General features: G+C 42.4%; 1 protein-coding gene across 2 annotated transcripts; it reads right to left on the bottom strand.

Moving 5' to 3' along the window:
• Nucleotides 1-1117: 1117 nt before the first annotated feature.
• On the bottom strand, nucleotides 1118-19437 carry HSD17B7 (hydroxysteroid 17-beta dehydrogenase 7). Of its 2 annotated transcripts, XM_070746714.1 has the most exons (9): nucleotides 19265-19437; nucleotides 13176-13379; nucleotides 11699-11791; nucleotides 9440-9554; nucleotides 9093-9287; nucleotides 7739-7843; nucleotides 7028-7084; nucleotides 4606-4704; nucleotides 1118-1768 (listed from the first exon to the last, which is right to left on the bottom strand). In XM_070746714.1, the coding sequence occupies exons 1-9, from the start codon at nucleotides 19297-19299 to the stop codon at nucleotides 1670-1672; spliced, it is 1002 nt and encodes a 333-aa protein (XP_070602815.1). In that variant the 5' UTR covers nucleotides 19300-19437; the 3' UTR covers nucleotides 1118-1669. The 2 variants fall into 2 exon arrangements, with proteins under 2 accessions (XP_070602815.1, XP_070602816.1); XM_070746715.1 differs by lacking the exon at nucleotides 4606-4704 and having other exon boundaries at nucleotides 19265-19413.
• Nucleotides 19438-25398: the final 5961 nt, after the last annotated feature.

Below are 25398 nucleotides of genomic sequence, written 5' to 3' on the forward strand. Positions count from 1 at the left end.
CGGAAACTGATCGGCAACCAATGCAAACTGCAGAGTGTTGGTGTGACATGGGCATGTCTGGGGAAGCCCATGATTGCTCTCGCAGCTGCATTCTGCATGATTGAAAGGTCTACCAACAAAAAGACAAAGATCTTCATTCCAGCAACAGACTTGGTAAATATTTTTTTTTTCAAATTAAACAAAAACCAAAACTGAAGCTGCTGTTCCATTGGACCTTGAGTTATAGCATGTGATGAGGAATCTGGCTCTTTCATTGAGGGCAAATAGAATGACTTGTTAGAGAAAATAACAATTTTGAAGTAAAAGTAACAACATTTTAGATACAGACATGTTCAACACCCCTACCTTGATTATACAATATTTTGAAAAACAGAAATAAATAGTGTGAGGGTAGGCATAGAGCGAGAAGAGTTTTTTTTAAAGTCAAGATGAAAAGTTCAACTATAGGATCAAATCCCTGCACCAGTTTTACATGTTCCCCATTAAAATGAGAATTTGGTCAGGCCTGTCATCTTGTCCCTATTGACATCCCTTACAAATGCCCCTGCTAGAGAGTAGTGTCAGTCTCCTTGCCCTTTGTCAGTCCAGATTGGTTCACCAGTCACCCACCCACCCAAGTTTAAGGATGGGATGCTTGGATTTTCTTCCATACAATCTCAACGAACTACTGTAAGTCAAGGACTACATTTATCACCCAAGAATCTGCTACTAGGATCAAAGAGATACTAAAATGTCTACATTCTAAGAATCTGAAACAGTTCTTGGATGTTTTGGGGTTTTTTGTTTTTTAAAAATTATTATTATTATTATTATTATTATTATTATTATTATTATTATTATTATTATTATATCGATGGTCTTTGACTGTGATAAAGGTCTATTTAATTTAATTTCATACAATCTAATGCCAGGACATTGTTTGGGGGCCTAGCCAAAGTAGGTGATGCTCCAAGGCATGGTTATTTGAGACTCCAGTTAGGTGTGCCATATGTTGAATGATGGTGTTGTCCAAAAAAATCATTATAAACTACCTTTGGGAGGAGATATAAAGTTAACCAATCAATCAGAATGATGTCATGCTTCTGAGTAATGATCCCAATCAATTCAGGACTGCATCTTTTCTCAAAAAATTATTTTATTGGGTATGTATTGGCACGTTCAGGTGTGAATCCAACTCTAATAAATCCCACAGTTTAGTATAATTAAAAATAGCTATCCCCCTGCCCCCTCCCTCTGTGTCAGAGATCATGTTGTCCATCCAGGCTTCTCAGCTGCTCCCTCCGGCTGTTATGAGCTCTCATTGAGATGACCTTGGTTCCCATGTGCCCTATCACTGTTTTGTCTGGCACATTAGAAAACATTTTACATTAGATTGCCCCCCCCCCCCCCATATGTATGGCAGCTAAGAAATGAAGAGAAAGAGAATATGGCTTCAGCTAAAATCTTTTTCAGAGTTGAAAAATGGAGTTGGAAAGGACCTTAGAGGTCTTCTAGTCTAACCTCCTGTTCAAGCAGGACACCATATACCATTTCAGACAAGTGGCTGTCCACACTATAGCCATACAAACCTCCATGGCAGTCACTAGGAAACTCTGGTTTGCAAAGGCAAACAATAATAACCAAGAGTCTTCCAAGTGGAAGAAACATTTTCCTGTAAAGAGCTGTCTTGCTATTTTTTACTTGGATGATTGTTGCTCACTAAAAGTTGCTTTTCTAATTCCAACAGCTTCTTGTACAGTTTCTCTGCTATGTCTTCATTAATATCCATCTGGAAATTAAAAAAACAGGAAATAATTAGATATGCATATACATTTAATGAATGAAATTAATAATTAAAGGGGGGGGGGAGTTGAAGTGTTACTCAGCTTCTGTCTCTAATGCAAGATCTTTCCCCCCACGAAGTTGCCCAATTAAAAGCCACCAAAGCTGAAAATATGTGCAATGAATATCCAATGTCATAAAAGTTGAAGGGCAAGAAGATTAAATGACATGGTACAGCAGTTGAACCTCTCCCAAAGAGGTGGGAATAGAAAAATCCCAGAAACAATACTGGAGCGAGGAGGGACAAACTCAAAATGTTGGGGTTGGCTATTTCTCAAGATCCAGTTTGGGATATGCCTAAAGAACCCTGCTTCCACATCTGTTCGCCATATCTGGACAAAGTGGTTATTAGTAAAATCAACCCAGATATAATATTTAGAATGACAAAATGTGTACAGGAAGTTCTTGAGTTACGACCATAATTACACATTAAAATCAGATGTCAGCAGGACATTAAGTGATTCATATTATTATTATTATTATTATTATTATTATTATTATTATTATTATTATTTATTAGATTAGTATGCCGCCCCTCTCCAGAGACTCGGAGCGGCTTACAACAACAATACATAATACAAATCTAATGGTTAAAAAGGACAGTTTAAAACCCTTATTATAAAAACAGTCATGCATCCCAGACAAACCATACATAAAATGAAATGGCCCGGGGGAATCAATTTCCCCATGCCTGATGGCAGAGGTGGGTTTTTAGCAGTTTGCGAAAGGCAAGGAGGGTGGAGGCAATTCTGATCTTCCGAGGGAGTTGGTTCCAGAGGGTCGGGGCCACCACAGAGAAGGCTCTTTCCCTGGGCCCTACCAGAAGACATTGTTTGGTTGACGGGATCCGGAGAAAGCCAACTCTGTGGGACCTAATCGGTCGCTGGGATTCGTGCGGCAGAAGGCTGTCCTGGAGATATTCTGGTCCGATGCCATGAAGGGCTTTATAGGTCATAACCAACACTTTGAATTGTGACCGGAAACTGATCGGCAACCAATGCAGACTGCGGAGTGTTGGAGTGACATGGGCATACCTAGGGAAGCCCATGATTGCTCTCGCAGCTGCATTCTGCACGATCTGTAGTTTCCGAACACTCTTCAAAGGTAGCCCCATGTAGAGAGCATTACAGTAGTCGAACCTCGAGGTGATGAGGGCATGAGTGACTGTGAGAAGTGACTGCCAGTCCAGATAGGGCCGCAACTGGTGCACCAGGCGAACCTGGGCAAACGCCCCCCTTGCCACAGCTGAAAGATGGTTCTCTAATGTGAGCATTGGATCGAAGAGGACGCCCAGGTTGCAGACCCAGCCCCTGCACCCAACACTGATCTATCACTCACTTACCTTTCGAAGATCTCCAGAGCTCAAGATGTTGGGGTAGGAAAGAAGGACAGGCTGTCCCATTACTGGACCACATGGCAGAAAAGCAGTTTTTTCTGACACTGCCAACATTTTTTGTTTTCAGCAAAACTCTTTCCTTGCTACATGCTGCCTCTTTCTCCCAGCGAAACAGCAGCAAACCAGAAGTGGATTCCTCCCAGTTCGCCTGAACTAGTAGCAAGCCACTGGTGATGTCACAATAATGTCACAGAACCAGTTCTGTTGGTGCCGGTCCGTGGACGCCACCAACTTTTTAAAAAAATTGTTTTCAACTTTTTTTCCCTTCTGCACATGCGCAGAAGCTGAGTTTCCAGCACTGCACATGTGTCACCGTCTTGTTTTCAACTTTTTTAAAAAAAAATTGGCACTGTACATGCTCGTGCGTGCAAACCAACAGCGAGGCAAGGTTAGAACCAACCCTTGCAGCAAACCCCCTTTCTTTGCTATCACTCTCCCTCACACAGCCACAACATGCCTCTTTCTTCCCAGCAAGGCCAACCTCTTCCCTTGCTACTGCTCTCCCTTTTTCTGCAGACAAACATATGTTCTCCCAGGGAATGGATGCATGAGGTGGTAAACTGTTCCCTGCTGCCTGTGTGCATTTTGTAGGAGAAAGAGGCAGGGTGGGTAGAATGAGTTTGCAGGGAGAAAAGGGAGTGATAGCAAGGGAAGGGGGTTGGGGGTGGGCAGAGAGGAGTACATCAGTGTGCCTTCCGTCCCCTGTCCTAATCTCTCTTATGTTTCTACTAGCTCCATGTATATGAACTCTATTATTCCCAATGATTATTTATTCCATATTATTCCTAATGCCTTATCTTATATTCTTTTATTGATATATTTTACTATGATTATATCCCCTGAAGCCTACATGATGTATTAGACAAAACAAATAAATAAAATAAATAAATATAACTAACTGGAGCAGGGTGGGGGGGAAAGATATATTGCAGCATCTCTGTGGTGAGTCCTGATCCAGTTGTAAGAGCAAATGACCACAGAGGTGTTGCAACATATGTAACATCAGGATTGGGTCATAAGTACTTTTGGGCTATCTGTCATGACTTTGAACTGTTGCTAAGTAACCTATCGTAACTCAAGGACTATCTGTATGTGCCCAGGCTCTAACACAAGAAAATTAGGAGGATTAAAAAATTGGGATAGATGGGGATTATCTCAATGAGTATGGCTTACACAGTAATACAGGTATCTCTCCCATTTCTAAAATTCCAGATTCATTAACATTTGCCTACGTGACTGTTTATAAGATATATTCTGGCAATCTTCAGTGGGAACCCTAATTTACACTGCCTGGTTGTGGAACTGTCCAAAAATGTATTGCACAGCACCATACATCCCCCCACAGAAAGAGTGCTCACTATATCACTTCCTCAAAAGAATTGACTTACCTTGCGGCTCTCACTATAATTCTTCCCCAAAATGTTAGTACAGCTGTGATATTTCACCAGGGGATCCAGCAACTCTGGCTTCTGCTTGAACAGCCAAATCTAGAAGGGAACCCAAACATTTCTTATTCCATGGACTCTCCATTCAAGACATTCCATGACAGTTGCTGAGAACATTTACCATCTCAGCACTGGGAACCTCTTCACAGAAAATAAGGGACAGGATGGTTTATCTAAGGGATGGCAGGAGGAGAGAAACACCTAGAGAAGATAATAAGCAGGTGAGTCCAGAGCACAAGCTATACCGATATGTTAAAAGAGATGGGAGCCTTGCTCAGGTTTTAAGAGAATTTGGCTAGTTTCAGAGCACATGGAAGCAAAGCCATCTCTCCTGGTCACTGCTGAGTTCTGCTTCTAATTTCTAACTCTACAAGATCAGACTGCAGCCCTCAGTTGTGGGGGGAAGAAATCTTGTACATGTCATACATTGTTTCTATAGACTACTTGCCTATTTTTTTTTCATTAAAGGAAATAAGCTAGGCAAGCATGGGCAGAAGATAAAGCACACAATATCTGCAAGTGTTTTGCCTTTTACCAGAGATCGGCAACCTTAAAAGTCAAAGAGCCATTTGGATGTGTTTCCCAGAGAAAAAAAAACACCCGGAGCCACAAAATCTGGGTGGGCATGGATAACTTGATATCACCAATTGTTATCACCAATAAGAGGTGACATTTGTTGAATGACACCCCCACTCCCAACCCCCACCCCCCAGGTTTTGTGGCTGTTTTCTTTTCTATGAGAAATATATACACTGTTCAAAAAAATAAAGGGAACACTTAAACGACACAATATAACTCCAAGTAAATCAAACTTCTGTGAAATCAAACTATCCACTTAGGAAACAACACTGGCAATCAATTTCACATGCTGTTGTGCACATTCAACTTTGTGCAGAACAAAGCATACAATAAGAATATTTCATTCATTCAGATCTAGGATGTGTTATTTGAGTGTTCCCTTTATTTTTTTGAGCAGTATATATATATATACTTATTTATAGCAGTATGTATATATACTTATTTTTTTTATTAGATTTCTACGCCGCCCTTCTTGAGGCGACTCAGGGCAGTGTACAACAATATATATTGTTATATATATTGTCTGCGGAGAGGGGCAGCATATAAATCCAATAAATCTAATCTAATCTGTATGTATATATATATATATATTCCTTCTCTTTCTTTCTCTCCCTCTCCTATCTCTCTCCCTCCTTCTCATCTTTCTTTCTCTCTTTCCCTCTTCCCATCTCTCTCTCTCTCCCTCCCTCTTCCTCCCCACCCACCCACCTCTCTCTTTCTCCCCTTCTCTCTCTGTGTGCTGAGGAATGATCGTCACCCCAGATTCTCTTCAGGCAATCCTCCTCCTTCTCTTGCGACTCCCTGGCTGGTTGTGGTGCATGTGGGGAGACCCTCCTCAAGCGAGCGCCAAAGCACAGCAAAGGTGCACATGGTGGGCGGCGGGCAGCTGCTCACTTAAGGAGGGTCTTTGGACATGGCTTCTCTCCTGCCCTAAGGATCCAGCCATTGCCTTTCCACATCCCATCCTGTCCCCCCTCTCCACAGCTTTTCAGCCGAAGCAGCAGAAAACAAAAGGCTGCCTTATGCACAAATGTGGTGTGAAGCCTTAGCCAGCTGAGAAGGGCGGCATAGAAATCAGATCGAGAGACAGACAGACAGACAGACAGACAGACAGACAGACAGACAGACAATATAGGGCTGCCTCTCTCCTTCCTAAGGATCTGGCCATTGCCTACCTGTGCCCCCCCCCCCTCGCCACCTGGCATGAGAGAAGGAGTGGGAGGAGGGTTGCCAGAGCAAAGGCAGCCTTCGCTTCCTGCCACTTCAGGCTGGAGCCTATGCCCACTCCACTCAGCTGAAGAGCTGCTGGGGCAGGGGGACACGGGACGGGATATGGCCATTCAATGGCCAGATCTTAAGGCAGGAGAGAAGCCGCCTCCAAAGACCCTCCTTAAGCAAGCAGCCGCCCAACCTCTGAGTGTGTCTTTGCATGCTTTAGCGCCCACCTAAGGGTCTCCGTGTGCATGCGCACACTCCGGGTGTGGGGTTATGTCCCTCCACCAGAGCTAGAGAATCGGCTCTGTCCGCTTTTCCATTCGCTACATCGCCCTTAACTTCTCAGACCAGGGGAGGGAGGGGAAGGCGAGGCCAGCCAGCGATGGGACAGGGAGCCACAGCTGGGGCCCAAAGAGAATCATGCAGCTCCAGAGCCGCGGGTTGCCCACCCCTGCCTTATACCACAATAAAATAGTTATCAGTTTTGAGTCGTGTGATCTACATAGGATAGGATAAAATCAAATGGATGTGAGGATGCCCTGAGCCATGGATAGATCTAAGAATATTTTACCTGTGCTTCTGCTCCATTGTACGGTGTCAGAGTGTAGGTAGGGGTGAACAGGCGTAGCTGGTAGAGCAGAAGAAGTAAAAAGTTAGCTTTCTCTTCCCCCATGAAAACACATTGAACTAAAAAATATGTTTCAAATGAATCAGTTTTACAATTTCATTGAATATTGCCCATTGTAATGTTCTTGCCAGAAAATTCTCAGATAGGATTTGCGCTGTGGGTACTACAGGATACAATGGATGGGTAATCTTTCTGACCTAAGAACCTGGTTTGAATTTTACCGTCATATAGTGGATGTATTCACAAAATAGCCACCATGGGAACCTTGCCACAATGGACACGGCCATAACAAAACAACCGTTTATTGGAAAGTAAGCCAGAAAGGTAGACTTGTTAATAAATACCATTCTAAGGACAAGCACTTCCTTTGGCAATATACCAGTTTCTATTTAATAGTTTTGCAAAGAATTCCTTTACAAAGTCAAAATGGGCAGAGAATCTATTAGGCACTGGTGTTTAGGAACACATTGGCACCTGCAGGTAAGAAGTAGTTTATCCCTGTATCAGAGATACTTTCAGTACTTTATTTTCCACATTATGCTGAATCCTGAGGTTCAAATTCAGTTTTTCCTATGATTCTTTATGAAACTGAATCAATCCTTCTCCCGCTAAAATTTACATCTGTGATGCAATAATACTTCAAAAGGCACTTACCAGCCATAAGAAAGGAAAAAGCAACTTCCAGAAAAGAGGGGACATCATTTCATAGGTCATATTGGTCATTACAACACCTGGACACATGACACTTGAAAATAAACCCTAGTTGAGGAAAAAGGAAACAGAGATAGGATGGGAGGTGGAGAGAAGTTTATAATATAAAATATAATCACACTACAGAGTCATGCTCAGCTATGCCTGTTGAATAATGCACACCCAAAAAAGGAAATAAATGTTTTTCCAAGCTTGCTTTTCCAAAATGGTCTCTTCTGTGTTTTATGAATATAAACATCAGAGGACTAAAATGGTGGCATTTGACCTTGAGGCCAATAGAAAAGGACCTCCATAGAGTGAAATTCTTCTCCAGACTTAGGGATCTTTTGGCAATGAGGTTGGTTGTTTTTGGCCAAATGAGACAATTCTCCCCATGTCCTGGTGGGTCTTTCAAAATTATATCAGACTTTGAAATTTAAAAAAATTATAAATTACAACCTAAACCACATAATGGCACAAGCAGAGAATGAACTGAGTACAACTTTGATCTTAAAAGTAAACCCCATCTCTAAGATTAGGGCATCTACAGCAACCAGAGATTACATGATGAAGTTCAAAGTAGTCAGGAGAATGTTTGTTGTTTTTCTACATGGTAGCCTGGCTTTATCTTGCCAGTTGCCTCCGAAATCTTGAATCTCAGCTCTTTCATTTGTATTTTTTCTTAATCATGCACCTGGCCCACATAGGGAAAAATGGCAGTCAGAAGGAAAAAAGGTGGGAGAAAGGAGAGGATGGGAGGTTATAGAAGAGGTGAAATGCTACTGGTTTGACCTGATTCAGGTGTACCGGTAGCGGCAGCTGCCAGTGGTTCAGAGAACTGGTAGTGGCGGCAGTGCAAGACTCCGCGCACGCCCCCATCGCCATTTTCTTTTTTTTAACCTTTTGCGCTTACAGTAGGGAATTTAAGTAGATTTTGCTGCTGCGTTATGGCTATGTACTATTTTGATAGTGACAATGTAATATGTAGGTAAATTATCTCTTCAACAATCTGGCAAGAGTCAGAACAATGGCAAATTCTAAATCTGCATCAATATGTATCTAAAAAGTAAAAATGTATCTTTATCTGAAATAGGCACATACAATTCTTTATTTGATTCCATTACCTCCTATGAAAATCAGTGTTGTAAGATATTGAAATCTATAAAGCTGCCCTTTCTCTGTTTCTGAAGCTTTAGAAATCTCAACTATGCATTATTTACAAACTTTGAAGCTTATCTTTCCAGCCACATGGACAGCATACTTGTTCTTTGATATTTCTGCTGCAGTCCCCTGAAAAATCAAAAGAGCTGAGTCTCACCTGCTTGTTGAAATGGTTGTTTAAAGCCACACTTGTAAGATCAGTGCAGTATTTAGAGGAACTATAGGACTCTTTGCCCTGCTTGTGCTGGATGTCATCAAGGCTAAAATTAGACTTATGGGCACTGACTGAAGAAGTCCAGATGAGCTGCGAAGGATTTTCAAGGCAGCAGAGCAGAGGTTCCAGCTGCCGGATCTGAAAGTAAACAAACCAAGTTTTTAAAAAAGATTTCAAGCCTATAGAACTGGGAAACACAGCAGCGTTACAATATCAAAGCTATGATGACATGCCTGTTTTCAGAAGTCGAAACTACAAGGCATACATGCATTTGCTCAAAACTTCCCTACCAATACAAAATGTCCAAAGATGTTGGTTGCAAAGACTTCCTGCAGACCATCTGGAGTGACCCTGTCCTGTTGGGCGATCAGCCCCTCTGCTGTGGTGAGCATTCGAAATGCTCGGCTGAAAAGAAGATAAGACATTACATTTAATTTTACCAAGGAAAGGACTGGAAACTTATTATTATTACAAATTATTACCAAAAAATAATAATTTCCTTGCCATTAAGCATTGGTATAGAGCAGTGTTTCCCAACCTTGGCAACTTGAAGATATCTGGACTTCAACTCCCAGAATTCCCCAGCCAGTGGAATTCTGGGAGTTGAAGTCCAGATATCTTCAAGTTGCCAAGGTTGGGAAACAGTGGTATAGAGGTCCAATTCTTCTCTTTGTTATTGTGAGAATTGGCAGAATCCTTAACTCGAATTCAAAGTTTCATTTGAAAACCATAGAGCTCTAGAATTCTTAAATTTGACTATCAACAATCTCCAGTAAAGCTTTAGATGTGCTCCAACTGAAAATAACCAAAAGCGAGCCGTGAGTTCTAATATTTTTTGTAGTGTACAATTGGCTAGTGATTTGAATCAAAATTGTTGTTGAAAAGCAGCAATTTATTATGTTCCATTTGGCAGGGTTGATCCTGACCATTATCTTAAAGCTATGTAAAAAAGCAATGCCTCTATATATTTTTCAACTTTAATGTGAGCCAAGCCGCCAGTTCTTTTTTCTGAAGCACAGCTAATTTGGCTGAAAATATTTTACACTGGCATTCAGATGCAGTGTTTTTCTTTTCAAAGCCTCATTGTCCAAAAACTAGTTTCATCCAGACAAACTTCATCCAGACTTATCCTGCAACAATGGTCACCCTGACAAATGAAATTAGGGTGTGCGATGTGGAGAACACAGTAGTCTTGGACTTTTTTAAAGTCAAGGCTTTTCAATTTCTGCCACCAGCATATAAGCAAATGTTGTGGCTAAACTGTGAAAGGTAGAAAGTAATTTTAAACTTGGAAAGAGAGCTTCCAATTCATGGATGTTCCAAAATATCCTTTTGGAGATATATCTTCTCTAGAAATATTGCACATAAGAAAGGATAAAGAAAAGCATGTGGGTGGCCAGGAGTTGGATTCTGCTGTCTACAAAGTAGAAAGAGTCATATCTCATGGATTGTGTGGCTTTAATGTTTTTAACACAGGAAAAAGGCTGCATGGGTGAAGAGTAAGGCCGGGCTCCCACCTTAGTTAACTTATGTATTTGCTACCCTTTACTGGAACATCCACTGTATCCATTCCTCCATGTTATATGGAACACGTAACACCACTCTTATGATAGCTGTACTGGTTACTGGTATGCTTCTGGATGCAATTCAACGGGTTGGTTGCCACCTTTATTTAAAGCCCTGTGTGGCTTGGGACCAGGGTACCTAAGGGAGTCTCTACCCTCCAACTCAATCTAGCAGAATGGGCATGCTGCAGATCCAATCAGGCAAAGAGTATTAGTTGGTGAGGATTAGATAAAGGTAAAGGAGTCCTCGGGGACTCACATTTGCACGCTTTCAAACTGTTAGGCTGGCAGGAGCTAGGATGAAGATATGAGCTCACTCCTTTCTTCGATGCTTGGGTCTAAACCCCAGGCTGTCTGTTTTCTAGCCAAGCCCTGCATCTTCATTGCTGAACCACTGAACTGCCATGGCAGTGACTAGATGATGGGCTTTTCCCACAGCACCCCCTGCTCTATGGAACATTCTCCCTTCATGAATTAAACTGGCACCAACCCTGTTAGTGTTTCATAAGGCTCTGCCTATGTTCCTGAGCTTGGGGTGCTGAATATGTCAAAGGTCCATGGCTGTATTGCTAATTACCCAAGTATCTCGGTTGCTATGTATATTTATTTTAGATGTTTTTATTATTTTTGTTATTTTAAAATGTTTTAATGTCCTAATTGTAAAGTATTTTAAAATTGTAAGCTGCCCAGAGTCATTGACTGAGATGGGTGGCTACAGGAAGGGAGGGACGGACGGAAGGAAGGAGGGAGGGAGGAAGGATTGATTTCTGACACTCACTGTCCATTTCTCACAAGGAAACTTAATGAGAAGTTGGAAGTTGCTCCCACTGATTAAAAAAAACCCGTCCACTGGTTTATGTTTTTTAAAACACCCATTATTATTCTGTTTTTATTTTTAGGTAAGGAAATATCTTTGAAATGATGGCAAGGAATTTTTCAGAATCATGCAGAAAAAGAGAAATTAGCCCAGTTTATATAACATACCTGGAAAAGAGGCCACGTAAAAATGCCCAGAAACTGACACTTGGATTGACCATGATTCCAGCATTCAAGAAGAGATAATCCAATCGATGAAATCTATACAATCAAGGTAATACCTAGTTATTGCAAGAAGAAGCAGGCACAAAATGCCTTGCCAAAAACAAACACCCTCTTAGTAGGGTAATTTAACTTGAAAGGCTTAAATCATTGGTGGGCTGTAATTTTGCAACTGGTTCACGCATGCGAAGCTTCTGCGCATGTGCAGAAGTGCCCCGAGCAGGTGGGCAGAACCTCATCCTGCTGCTCTCACTATCGGTTCTAAGAATCGATCTGAACTGGGAGCAACCCACCACTGGGTTAAATGCATAACCAATCTAGAACTGTGATATGTCAATATGTAATGCCTAATAACACTCTTATCTTCCTCAAAGAGAAAGTTCTGGGCTAAGTGTTCATGTTTATGCATAACTGAACTTTTTCATGGAGAAACCAGAAGGCTGATCTTAGAATGGGGGAAGAATCAGCACCAACCATTTTACATTAGAACAAACTATTTGTCAGCGCCCCAAATAGCATCTGAGAAATAAATCAAGTTCCAGTCTAATTCTCTCATTCAAGGTTCGATTTATTAACAGAGCCATGTCGGTCACGCCATTGCCTTCAGGAGAATCCTACTGCTCGAAGTCTAGACCCGTAATGGCGAACCTATGGCATGCGTGCCACAGGTAGCACGTGGCGCCATATCTGAGGGCCCTATGATATGGAGCCATATCATTGCCCTATGTCAGGTTCATTGTGCAGGCCAGCTGATTATTGGCCTTCCAAAGCAGGAGGAAGGCTGCTTTTGCCCTTCCAAGCTTCAGGAAAGCCTCTGGAGCCTGTGGATGGTGAAAAATGGCCCACTGGGCCTACCGGAAGTCCAAAGGCTGTGCACATGCGCAGGAGGGCAGTGCAGGGGGGGCATTGCGTTATGGGTGCGGGCACACGTGTGCATTCTATTGCATGAGGGCGCCCAAGCAAAAAAAGGTTCACCAAAACTGTCTAGACTATAAAAGTAAAATCAGAATTAGTTGCCACTGCAAGGACCAGCAAAAATCTTGCTTTGTAATTATGCCCTTCCCTTACAATGCCTTTCTCCCGTCTTTCTATTGCTTTTGTGCTAGTCACAGGTTCTCAGTTGTTTGCAAAAGAAATAGTGCAAGGACTTCATTGCCTCCTTTCACTGTTGTTCTGTGGCTGGCCCTCTGACTTGTTTCTACTATCAAATATGAAAAAAAAAGATGAGTGGCATCCTTAATATAATTACTTCATGAAAAATTATTCAAGATTAATTTATTATAAAAATATGCAATAGAAGTATGACTTAGAAATCCATCGTGGAGAACGGATTGAACAGGACTTCCTGAGCTACACACAGCAACAATTCTTTCCAATAGACTGCTTCTAGCTACTTATCCAATTGCCCTTCCTCTCCCCATACCTCATCTTTATTTCTTGAGCTGCATGTAGAACAGATTCCAGGCTGCCAACATCTATTTTAACAATGCTGATGTATGCACGGGGGAATGAAGATAATAAGTTGTCACGGGTCACATTGGCTTTGTCCAAGTTTCTGCAGGCCAAACAAATATGGATGTTTTCATCTTCCTGGAGGAGACGTTCACACAACGCAGAACCAATCCCACTGCAAGAGTAACGACCAACAGTTAAGGCCTGTCATAGAGTATCACTATCAATGCTGTATGAAGTTCATTATGCAACAGTTGAGAAAATGTTTTCCCTAGTACTGTATTTCTCTATTAGTGTATGCATTCCATAAATACCAAAGTGATTTTCCTATAGATGTTAACAGAGGTTTTATAAATTAATTGTTCTAAGATTCACTAGAACAAGAACAGTGATCAAGCAGACTCTGCCTTCACTGGTGGTCAGAAAGTGGCTTTGCTTTATCTTCAATGACTTCATTTAGCATGCTGAAGAGGATCTTGATCCAACTTGTAGTGCATCCCTGTTCTCCGTTCCTGTGACAAATAATCTCACCTTCACTAATTGTGCAGATATCATAAATGTGAATGTTGGGAAGATAGGACATCATTATAATGAAGAAAATCTTATTTATAAGGGATCACCTTGATTCTTTGAGTACAGATCCAACAGACTTGCACAAAAGATATATTAAATCGTCCAGAATGCAGCCACACAAGCAGTTATGGGCCTTCCAAGGCATATACATATTTCTCCAGCACTCTGCGGACTACATTGGCTACCAGTTGGTTTCCGGACACAATTCAAAGTGTTGGTTATGATCTATAAAGCCCTGCATGGCATCAGACCAGATTACCTCCAGGACCGCCTTTTGCTGCATGAGTCTCAGCGTCCGGTTAGGTCCCACAGAGTCAACCTTCTCCGGGTCCCGTCAACTAGACCAGTGTTTCCCAACCTTGGCAACTTGAAGATATCTGGACTTAAACTCCCAGAATTCCCCAGCCAGCATTTCCAAATATCTTCAAGTTGCCAAGGTTGGGAAACACTGAGCTAGACAATGTCATTTGACAGGACCTAGGGGAAGAGCCTTCTCTGTGGGGGGCCCGGCCCTCTGGAATCAGCTCCCCCCAGAGACTTACATTGCCCCCACGCTTGTCTTCCATAAAAGTTTAAAGACCTATCTGTGCCACCAGGCTTGGGTCCATTAGACCTTAGCCCCCTAGCCAACAAGTGTAGTATGTCTTGCTGTGTGAATGGGAATGAATGATTTTAAATGTTATTAGGGTTTTTAAAGTTTTTTAGCTATAGTAATTTTTAGATATGTATATTGTTTATTGTTTTGATATGTTGTGAGCAATGTTCCCTCTAATTTTTTTTCGGTGTGGGCGGAAAAGTATAGTGTCTGAGCGACAATCCCTTTGGGACTGGGCGGCATAGAAGTATAGATAGATAGATAGATAGATAGATAGATAGATAGATAGATAGATAGATAGATAGATAGATAGATAGATAGATAAAATTCCCTTCTTTTTTATTAAAAGAAATTAATAATAAAACAAAACCAAAATCTATTTTATTACTATCTTCTCCTCTTTTTCCATCCCTGTCTCCTCCCCCCTTGTGTGTGTGTGTGTGAACTCTTGAACCATTTCCAAAAACAGGTGAGCTATTGGAAATGGTTCAAGAGTTCACACACACACACACACGGCTGGGTTTTTTCCCCTCTGTTATTATTTGGGTGCTTTTTACCATATGCTTTAAATCAAGAGTCATTTTTCTCTCTTTCTCTCTCCCCCTCTTGCTCTCTCTCTCTCTCTTTCTCTCTCTCTCGTTTTCTTTCTCTCTTTCTATTGCTTTCTTTCTCTTCTCTCTCTTGCTGTCTCTCTCCCCCCCTTTCTCTCTCTCTCTCTCTTTCTCAGTTACTTTCTCTCTCCCTCTCTCTCTTTCAGCGAGGGGGCTGCGAGAGCGCTTTTTCTGAGCGCTTCGGGAACGCCTGCCATGCCTCTACTGCAGCCCCCTTGCTGGAAATCCGGGACGAAAGCGCTCCCAGCGAAGGGGCTGCGAGAGAGGCAGGGCGGGCATTCCCGAAGCCCACGGAGAAAGCCCTGTCTCGCAGCCCCTGGCTGGGAGCGCTTTCATCCCGAGGAGAAGCCGCAGCCGCCACCGCCGCAAGAGTGGGAGAGAGAAAGAGAGAGAAGTCGTGCCCCAAGGCAGGAGGCGGCGGAGGAGAGGGGGCGGAACGGGCGGGCGGGGGGCAGGGCTGAGAGGGGGCCGGAGGCACCGTGGGGAGGTAGGGGCGACCGCGGCTCCCTTTCCTACTACTGCCGGCACTTCCCCGCCCCTGCTCCCCCCCCCGTGGGCTGGCAGGGGGATGGGGAGCGCACGCCCATGGAAAAGGTTGCGTGGGAGGGTATTTTGGGGCGCGCGCGTGCACACAGCTTACAGGGAACACTAGTTGTGAGCCGCCCCAAGTCCTCGGAGAAGGATGGCATACAAATCAAATCAAATAAATAAATAGGATGGGATGGGATAGGATTCTTTATTGGCCAAGTGTGGTTGGACGCACAAGGAATTTTGTCTTGGTCGTATGCTCTAAGTGTATATAAAAGAAAAGTTCGTCAAGAATCATAAGGTACAACATTTAATGATAGTCATAAGGTACAAATAAGCAATCAGATCACATTAGGAAACAGTCAATATAAATCATAAGGATGCAAGCAACAATGTTACAGTCATACAGTCATCAGTGGGAGGAGATGGGTGATAGAAGGCTATACCCTGTTTCCCCAAAAATAAGACAGCATCTTATATTAATTTTTGCTCCCAAAGATGTGCTACGTCTTATTTTCAGGGGGATGTCTTATTTTTTTTCAATGAAGAAGAATTCACATTTATTGCTGAACAAAAAAAATGAACATTTATTATATACTGTACAGTAGTTGTCATCACAAACCAGCATAACCAGACAAATTGAATCCTATCAAGAATTTCTTACTACTACCAAAACCTTATTTCCATGTACAACAATTAATGGTATGGCACATTTACCAATATTTACGGTTTGAACAGAAAGTAAAATTTATTCAATGACAGTTATGTCATCATCTTCTAGGACATCATCATAACAATCCAAACCCTTAATTTCCTGTTGAATTTGTTGTGACTCCCTTTCTTTCAAAATCATTGACCCATATCTCTCATGTTTAGCAATCGCGCTGTCCTTGAATGAGCACTTCTTGTATGCATACCGTATGCATCTTTCTGATCCGTTCCAAGAATTGACATGTCAATTCTTGACCCAAAAGATGCAGCAGATCCCCTACCGTATTTAAAACTAGGGTATACGGTAGGGTGAGATCCTGCTGCAGCAAAAACGCATTCAAACAAGCAGCCACATGTTGGATGTGTGTTAGATGTGTTTTAAATCTGATTAATGCAGCATTTGGGGATGCAATTTAAGAACAGCAGAATGTTCTCTTCGGGAATGTTGCGAAACGAAATGTCTCCTACATCTTACTTTCACGGGATGCCTTATATTAGGCAATTCTACGAAACCTCTCTTATGTCTTACTTTCAGGGGTGACCTATTTTCAGGAAAACAGGGTAAGTACATTATCTAAACAACTAGATATTATTAGAAATACAGATAGATGCAATAGCATGACAAGCATATGGTTGTGAAAGCTAGAAAGAAATAATTAGTTGTGGGGCATATTAGCACCAATAGTCCCAAAAGAGCTATTTCCAAAAGCTTTCTTCTTTTCTTCCTCATTACATTTCCTTCTTATCCAAGAAGCTTCTTCAGTTTTAACTTTAGAAGAGAACCTAATAACCTGGATGACTGAGAAACCATACAGACATTTAGCGCCAGTAATATTCAGGAAATATAGCTGTGTCAATCCAGAAAAAAAGTTTTGTAAGGAGAATGCTAAAACCCAAATAACCCAAAATAAGCCACCTGCCACTTGTTTCACACACATGGGACAGTCAATGAAATTTCCTTGCCAAGGAGACTACAATGTAAAAAATGAATCTCCAATCCATATCAGCCTGACATGGATGACATGAGGGGCTTTGTGGTGGGTCTGCAAACGAGGAGTCTGGAATGAAAGAATACAGGCAGATCTGCTTTCTTGTTACCTACAGGTCTTACTCCTTGATTCAATACACGGTAGGCAAAGTGGCTTCAAAATATTGGGCAGCACTTATTGGCTATGAAGTCTTCTAACAAGGCATCTTCACTCTGTGGACTCACTCCTTCACTCAGAAAAATTTTCCTTCTCCTGCATTTAGAATAACTTGCAACCTTTCTGCCTTGCCTGATTTCAAAACTAAAATTGCAAAGGCTCCAAAATATTGCCCTGTAAAGCAGGGACGGATTTCTTTCTCAGGTAATGTAAAAGATCTTATCCCCCACGAAGAGACCGCAGTGAGACTTTTAAGTGCACCCTGGAAAAGAGAACGCTTCCTCTGAACTCTTAGTTTAACTAGTTCTCCAAGTTGTGGCAAACAAGATTATTGAGTTATGCACTTGGAAAAAAGTAATTGCTGCCAACCTGCCTTCCATTGAGGACCTGTATACTACACGAGTCAAAAAGAGGGCGGGGAAAATATTTACTGACCCCTCGCATCCTGGACATAAACTGTTTCAACTCCTACCCTCAAAACGTCGCTACAGAGCACTGCACACCAAGACAACTAGACACAAGAACAGTTTTTTTCCGAACGCCATCACTCTACTAAACAAATAATTCCCTCAACACTGTCAGACTTTCTACTAAATCTGCACTTCTATTCCACTAGTTTTTCTCATCATTCCTATCACCCAATTCCTCCCATGTTGACTCTATGACTGTAACTTGTTGCTTATATCCTAAGATTTTTATTAATATTGCTTCTTTATTGCTTATTTGATCCCTATGACAATCATTAAGTGTCGTACCACATGATTCTTGACAAATGTACATTTTATTTTATGCACCAAGACAAATTCCTTGTGTGTCCAATCACACTTGGCCAATAAAATTCTATTCTATTCTATTCTTGGCCTTAAATCTTTTGCTAGTCTAGTTACAGCATTAAGGGAAGTTTCTTCTTTTTACCCAGTTGGGGGAGGGAACTATCACGTTAAAAAAATCACCCAGATACTTTAATGTTACTTCACCAAATTGCCACTATCTGATCCCTTCTTTTAAGACCTAGTTATTTATCAAACATTTTTTTTACTTGTGGAAAGGAAGGATCATGTTCTAGCTGTCAGTCATAAAGTCATAAATAAATAATAAATAAAGTCAAGCTGCTCTGCCTTTATCCTGCTTTTTGTTAAGGGATGCAAAGACATTAGCTTAGTTGACAAGAACCAAAGTCGAATCTTAAGTAAATAATAATAATAATAATAATAATAATAATAATAATAATAATAGCAAAGCATCCTTTAATTTATTCTGCTAATATATACAATCTAATTCTGCTTCACCGCTTTTATCCCTGTCCTATAGAGCAGTGTTTCCCAACCTTGGCAACTTGAAGATATCTGGACTTCAACTCCCAGAATTTGCTGGCTGGGGAATTCTGGGCATTGAAGTCCAAATATCTTCAAGTTACCAAGGTTGGGAAACGCTGCTATAGAGCCCCTTCACTTTTCTGAGCTTTCAAGAGGACAGCGAGCCCAACGAAACTTGTTCTTAAAAACCGGTCAATGAAAATTAAAATATTAAAAGAATGTAAAAAATGTAACCCGGGCACAATTCAACCGAGTCAAATCTTTTCAAGTTCCCAACCGATCCTACGCTTTTAAAACCCACATCATGCCACCAGATCTAAGCATCCTACTCGTTCCGAACCACCTTCTAGGGCAGTGTTTCCCAACCTTGGCAACTTGAAGATATTTGGACTTCAACTCCCAGAATTCCCCAGCCAGCGAACGCTGGCTGGGGAATTCTGGGAGTTGAAGTCCAGATATCTTCAAGTTGCCAAGGGTGGGAAACACTGTTCTATGGGACCGGCACCTCCTTTCAAATTAACTGCATCAACAGATTACATCCCTCTTCTTTTCCCAGGCTTTATCTCAACATCTGCTCTTACCTGGTGGCGCCGGTGACTATAGCTACCCTTTGCATAGCGGCAAGAAGCAGACGGCAACGCGGTCGATGGAAAATGAAGTTGAGACGCCGGCACCGGCTATTTAAATCAGGCTGCGCGCCGCCTCCAAGAATCTGCGAGCAAGGCCACGCCCCCTCATAGACTCCTCGCTGGCCCAGCTGAGCGGCCGGCAGTTCAGGCAGGAAGTCTTGAGGCAAACGGGTTGGTGGCGTGATAGTAACCCGACGACGGAAAGGCGGGACCTGGCGAAAATCAGCCACTTAGGTTAGTCACAGGCATCGGATCGCCGAAAGAACGCTCCGGTCGTTCGGAGCTTGTCATTGGCTGGAGGCAAGGAATAAGGAATATGTAAATAGCTACGGCTCTGCTCTAAAGAAGGCATGACCTGCAGTGATGGTAAAGAAGGTGATGCGTAGCCGCTATTCGTGAGCAGAATTAAGTCGAAACTTAGTTGCTTGTTCCTAGACTCCGGCTTTTCCCAGATCCATTGAAAGAGATGATGAGATCTTTTTTATTATTATTTTTATTATTATTATTATTATTATTATTATTATTATTATTATTATTATTATTATGAAGAAGAATAATAATAATAAAAGATCTCATCATCTCTTTCAATGGATCTGGGAAAAGCCAGTCTAGGAACAAGCAACTAAGTTTCAACAAGCAAGTAAATGTATTATAAATAAAAAGCATTATTAATAATAATAATAATAATAAGGCTTTTTATTTATAATACATTTACAAAACAACCTATACATAACATTATGACACAATACAGACATAACAAAAAGGAAAGAGCAGTCTATATACAGTGGAACCCCGACATAAGAGCTGCTCTACTTAAGAGCTACTCGAGATAAGAGCTGGGAGAAGAGAGACATTTTTGTTCGTCTCCCGAGCTCAACTCCGCGATACGAGCCGAGAAGAGCCGGGCTGGCTTACTTTCCTTCCTTCCTGCGCTGATGCAGAGCCACTCGAACAAAGCGTCGTGCCCCTCTGATGCTTTCGGCGGCTTCCGAAGCGACGCTGGGCTCTTTTGCCGCCAAAAGCGTCAGGGGGGCGTGATGCTTTGTTCGAGTGGCTCTGCATCAGCGCGGGAAGGAAGGAAAGTAAGCCAGCCCGGCTCTTCTCAGCTCGTATCCCGGCACTTGGTGAGTGGAGAGGCGGTCGCCTCCCCTGCCGCCCCACTCTGGGGGTCCTTGGCTTCTGCTGGGGGTGGGGGGATCCGAACGCTGTTTTGAATTTCACATTCCGAGTGGCCCAAACGCCAAAGGCGAACTTCCACGCCTCAGGAGTTAGCTTGCAAACGGCGCGGCTGTTTTAAAACGTCGCTGCCGGCCTGGGGGGCTTTCCAGAACACCCCCAACCCCCAACCCGGGTTCGGTGGGGGGCTAGGAAGCCCCCCAGGCCGGCAGCGATGTTTTAAAACAGCCGCGCCGTTTGCGAGCTAACTCCTGAAGCCAAACGCCAAAGGCGAACTTCCGTGCCTCAGGAGTTAGCTCGCAAACGGCGCGGCTGTTTTAAAATGTCGCTGCCGGCCTGGGGGGCTTTCCAGAACACCCCCAACCCCCAACCCGGGTTCAGTGGGGGGCTAGGAAGCCCCCCAGGCCGGCAGCGACGTTTTAAAACAGCCGCACCGTTTGCGAGCTAACTCCTGAAGCCAAACGCCAAAGGCAAACTTCCGCGCCTCAGGAGTTAGCTCGCAAACGGCGCGGCTGTTTTAAAACGTCGCTGCCGGCCTGGGGGGGGAGAGGGAAAGTGGGGAGAGGGGGGAGAGAAAGAGAGAGGGAGAGAGAGAAAGAGAGAGGGATAGAAAGAGAGAGAGAGTGAGAGATGCTCAGTGAGCCTTTCTTTGAAGTTGCCTTTCTTTCTTTCTTTCTTTCTTTCTTTCTTTCTCTCTCTCTTTCTTTTTCTCTCTTGCTCTCTTGCTCTTTCATTCTTTTTTCTTTCTCTTTCTTTCTTTCTCTTTCTTTCTTTCTCTTGCTTTCTTTCTTTCTCTTGCTTTCTCTCCTTCCTTCCCTCCTTCCATTTCTTTCATTCTCCCTCTCTATTTTTATTTCTCTTTCATTTTCTTTCTTTCTCTCTTGCTTGCTTTCTTTCTTGCTCTTTTTCTTTCTCTATTTTACCTTCCCTTCCTCTATTTCTTGCTTTCCTTTTCCTTCCTCCCTTCTTTCCTCCCTCTACAGGATTGGGTGGCAGTGAAGTTACTCTCCCCTTTCATAAGTTTCCTTGTTCCTTCCTCTGTTCCTGTCCCTTCACCCTTTCTTTCTTCCTTTCTTTCTTTCTTCCTTTCTTTCTTTCCTTCCTTCCTTTCCTCCCTCCATTTCTTGCTTTCCTTTTCCTTCCTCCCTTCTTTCCTCCCTCTACAGGATTGGGTGGCAGTGAAGTTGAATAAATAACTACAGTTTAATGAATAAAAATAAAAGTTTGCCATGTTGATTGTTTTGGGTAAAAAGAGGAAGGGAAGGAAAGCTCTCAGCTTATCATCTTATTAATAAGTAAAGTTACATTTATTCTTGCAATGTCTTTTTGCATAATTTAGACTAACTTTGTGAGTTTTTTGAGGGCTGGAACCAATTAAAATTATTTACATTAATTCCTATGGGGAAAAGTCGTTCGAGATAAGAGCTGCTCGACTTAAGAGCGCAGGTCCGGAACGAATTAAACTCGTATCTCGAGGTACCACTGTATACATATATACATTGATTATTCCCTTTTAACCCCCTATTAATTTTCCAATATCTTTACGTTTGAATTGATTTAGAACTTCATGAAATATTCAATGAAAATATTTCATTCATTCAGATCTAGGATGTGTTATTTGAGCGTTCTCTATTTTTTTGAGCAGTATAGTTTATTCCAGGTTTCAAAATAATCTGTATCCAATTTGTTCTTTAATTCTAGCATCATTGTCCATCTCTGTGCGTTAGAGATGATGAGATCTTGACAAACCAATTTAGAAAGCTTCAAATACAGACATATCTACTCAGACATTAATTCAATGGTGTTCGTGGAATTGAACATAGGATGATAGCTTTAAAGGGGGCTGAAGGAATTCATGGATTCAAGACAGACCACTCAGTTAAAGATAGCCTCTCAGTTTGGAAGGAACGTGTCTCCAAATACCACTTACCACTTACATTGCGCAAATAAAAGTAAAGGTACAAGCTTTCCATAAACAGCTGTAAAGTTAATTGCAAAGATTGATAAAACTTTTTAGACTGTTCAGTTGCCAAATTCTCTGTATAGTTCATGATAAAATGTAATAAAAGATCACTTTGAATTCAAAAATATAAAGTAAAATACAGTGCAAAATGAATATTCTGAAGTACAGTGGTACCTCTACCTAAGAATGCCTCTACTTAAGAACTTTTCTAGATAAGAACCGTGTGTTCAAGATTTTTTTGCCTGTTCTTAAGAACCATTTTCTACTTAAGAACCCGAGCCCAGAAAAATTTCCCAGGAAACTTGAGAGCGGCATGAAGGCCCGGCCAGTTTCCTGCCATTCCCCCTTTAATCCCGGGCATCTCAGGCTTTTCTGGGCTGCCCTAGGAGCCTTTTGGTGGCGCTTAAGGAGGCTTTGGCAGTCCAGAGCGAATGAAGCATTTTCCTTTCTCTGGGCACTTGGAGAGGGAATAAACCACTTTGCTGTGATGACTCCCTCACGCTGCCTCCCGTACACCCGGCGCAAGGTTGCCTCCCGGAGCGTCTGGGCATAGAAAGGCAAAAGGGGACACTTAACCCCGGCCAGATCAACCTGGCTTCAGCCAAACCAAGGAGTCACCACAGTGAAGGAAAGGCGCCAGCAACAACGTGAGTGAGTGAGAGGAGAGAGGAGCCCTTCAGCATGGGAAGAAAGAGGAAGCAGGTAGCAGCAGCAGCAGCCACCTTTCAGTTAAAGGAGTGGGAGGTCCCCCCCTCTCGCCTGCCTGGGTTTCTCTCTCTGGCGCAGTGTATGGGAGGCAGCCTCACTCCGGGTGTATGGGAGGCATGTGCTCCTCCTCCTCGCTGTCTCAGAGTCCCTCTTTTTTTTTTAAGCCTTAAAGTTTTGGATTTTTTTGATTCCCCTCACCTCACCTTCTTCCTTTGGCAGCGACTGTCCTCCTCCTCCTCTTCCTTCCACCCAAATCCCGAGCTTTTATTTCTTTCCTAATGGGTTTGCATGCATTATTTGCCTTTACATTGATTTCTATAGGAAAAATTGCTCCTACTTACAAACTTTTCTACTTAAGAACCTGATCATGGAATGAAATAAGTTCTTAAGTAGAGGTACCACTGTATATGTTCTACTGCCCGCTGTAGCTACTTGCCACCCTGAAATATTGGGGAGTGGAGTTGAAATTGACCAGAGTTCAAAGGGAAATCACCCTTCTTAGTCCAAATGATGGAAGGCCCAGTAAAGGTTTGTACACAAAAGAGCACATATAGCAGGCTAGTCAGAGAGGAAAAGCACAGTATGAAGTGGGAGGGACTTTTCTCTTCCTATTTTCCCCAGAACAACCACTCTGGGAGGTGGATTGCGGTGGGAGACAATGACTGACCCAAAATGCCTTAGCCAGTTTTCATGCCTAAAATGGAACTAAAACACACAATCTCCTGGTTTCTAGGCTGGTTCATTTACCATCCCACCAAACTGGCTATGTTAAATTATATTAGAAAATAGTCTGAGTGATAGACTACTGGCAGCCAAAATCTATACACCAGACACTAGTTCCTCTAAAAACTAAAAAGGTGGCTAAAGTCTCTGTCCCAAATTATGCTGTCTTGTTTTTCTGCTGATTTGTGAAATGGAGGGATGTATATTAACATGGTTTTCAGAGACAGACCTGGGAATAGCTATATGTGTCACGCCTGGAAACCATCTTGGACACTGGATCTTCAGGCCTTTAGTGCTATGGGAAACTGAGAGGGAGGATTGTGTGAGTGAGGAGATATAGTCAAAATAACATTCCTTTCTCCAGACAGTCACGGTCATTCTGCCCTGCATCTGGAGGGGTGAGCTTGGGAGGCATCTTCAGTTGGAGAGGTACATTGATTGGACAACAATGATGAACGTGTGGGTGCTGGAGCAGGGACATGAACTTTGTTTTGGGTGTGGAAAACCAGAAGCTTTTAGATCTGGATTTTCCCAGATGTACAATATGACATCTCTAATAAAATGGAACTTGGAGGAAACTCAAGCCTTGGAGTTTTCTTTCGTTGGGGGTGTTACTTGGCACCCTGACATTATGTTTATCCAAATAAAACCAAGTAGGGAGAAAAATCTCCCTTGAATATTGTAAATTACTTTTCTCAAACTAGGTGACATTAGTAATCAAACAATTCGGCTGTGGGCTATATTCAATATATTCTCCATTAAGAATACCAGGAATACTTTTGAATTCTTCTAAACTTTCTTTTTTGGATGCTGAACACTGTGTGGCCCACAGTATATTCTATGTATTCTTAGCTTTTCAGGAATTACGTCTACAGAAATAAGTTTTATTGCAGCTGGATTTTACCTGCTTTTGAAGAAATAGATCATGGGAGTAATAAGGTGGAAATGCCCACCATTTCGCCATATTGATTAGTTGTCATAAATTTCAAATACTCATTTTTTTCCTTTCTTAAATTTGAAGTTACCTTGGCTGAAATGAGACTAGCACTGTATCAATAAGATGCCTATGTAGTTCGTTGGGTGCTGCTCACTTGGAGGCAGTTCCTAGAAGGGGCCAAAGTACCGTTCTAGGTGTTGACAGATCATAAGAATCTCGAAACATTGAAAAATCCCAGGAAGCTCTCACCAAAACAAGTACACTGGGCACAATACTTCAGGACATTCAAATTCAAACCGAAGCACATTCCAGCTGGGAAGAATTTATTGGCTGATGCATTATCAAGAAAACCACAATATGACAGCCAAAGGGAGCAAGAAGTCCACTCCATCATTCCCTCCACCACCAGGGGAAACAGCAGTCCCAGTCCTCACTCGGGGCCAAGTCAGACAACCAAGCGCTCCTACCAAGACAAATGGACAGCCACACTGAAAGTAGCCTTGTCTGGTGATCCCCGGTTCAACGACAACAACAAGGAGATCTTGATAATGAAAGAAGGCATGGCCTGGAAGGAGTCCA

Source organism: Erythrolamprus reginae, chromosome 3 (genome assembly GCF_031021105.1).
Source record: "Erythrolamprus reginae isolate rEryReg1 chromosome 3, rEryReg1.hap1, whole genome shotgun sequence".
Taxonomy (NCBI): Eukaryota; Metazoa; Chordata; class Lepidosauria; order Squamata; family Dipsadidae; genus Erythrolamprus; species Erythrolamprus reginae.

Excerpts from the sequence above, each read along its gene's own strand:
- HSD17B7 (XM_070746714.1), bottom strand. The coding sequence starts at position 19,299 with ATGCAAAGGGTAGCTATAGTCACCGGCGCCACCAG. Across the intron at positions 9,288-9,439 it reads TCTTTGGACATTTTGTATTG|ATCCGGCAGCTGGAACCTCT; the intron begins GTAGGGAAGTTT and ends GTTTACTTTCAG. Across the intron at positions 4,705-7,027 it reads ACAATGGAGCAGAAGCACAG|ATTTGGCTGTTCAAGCAGAA; the intron begins GTAAAATATTCT and ends GTTCCCTTCTAG.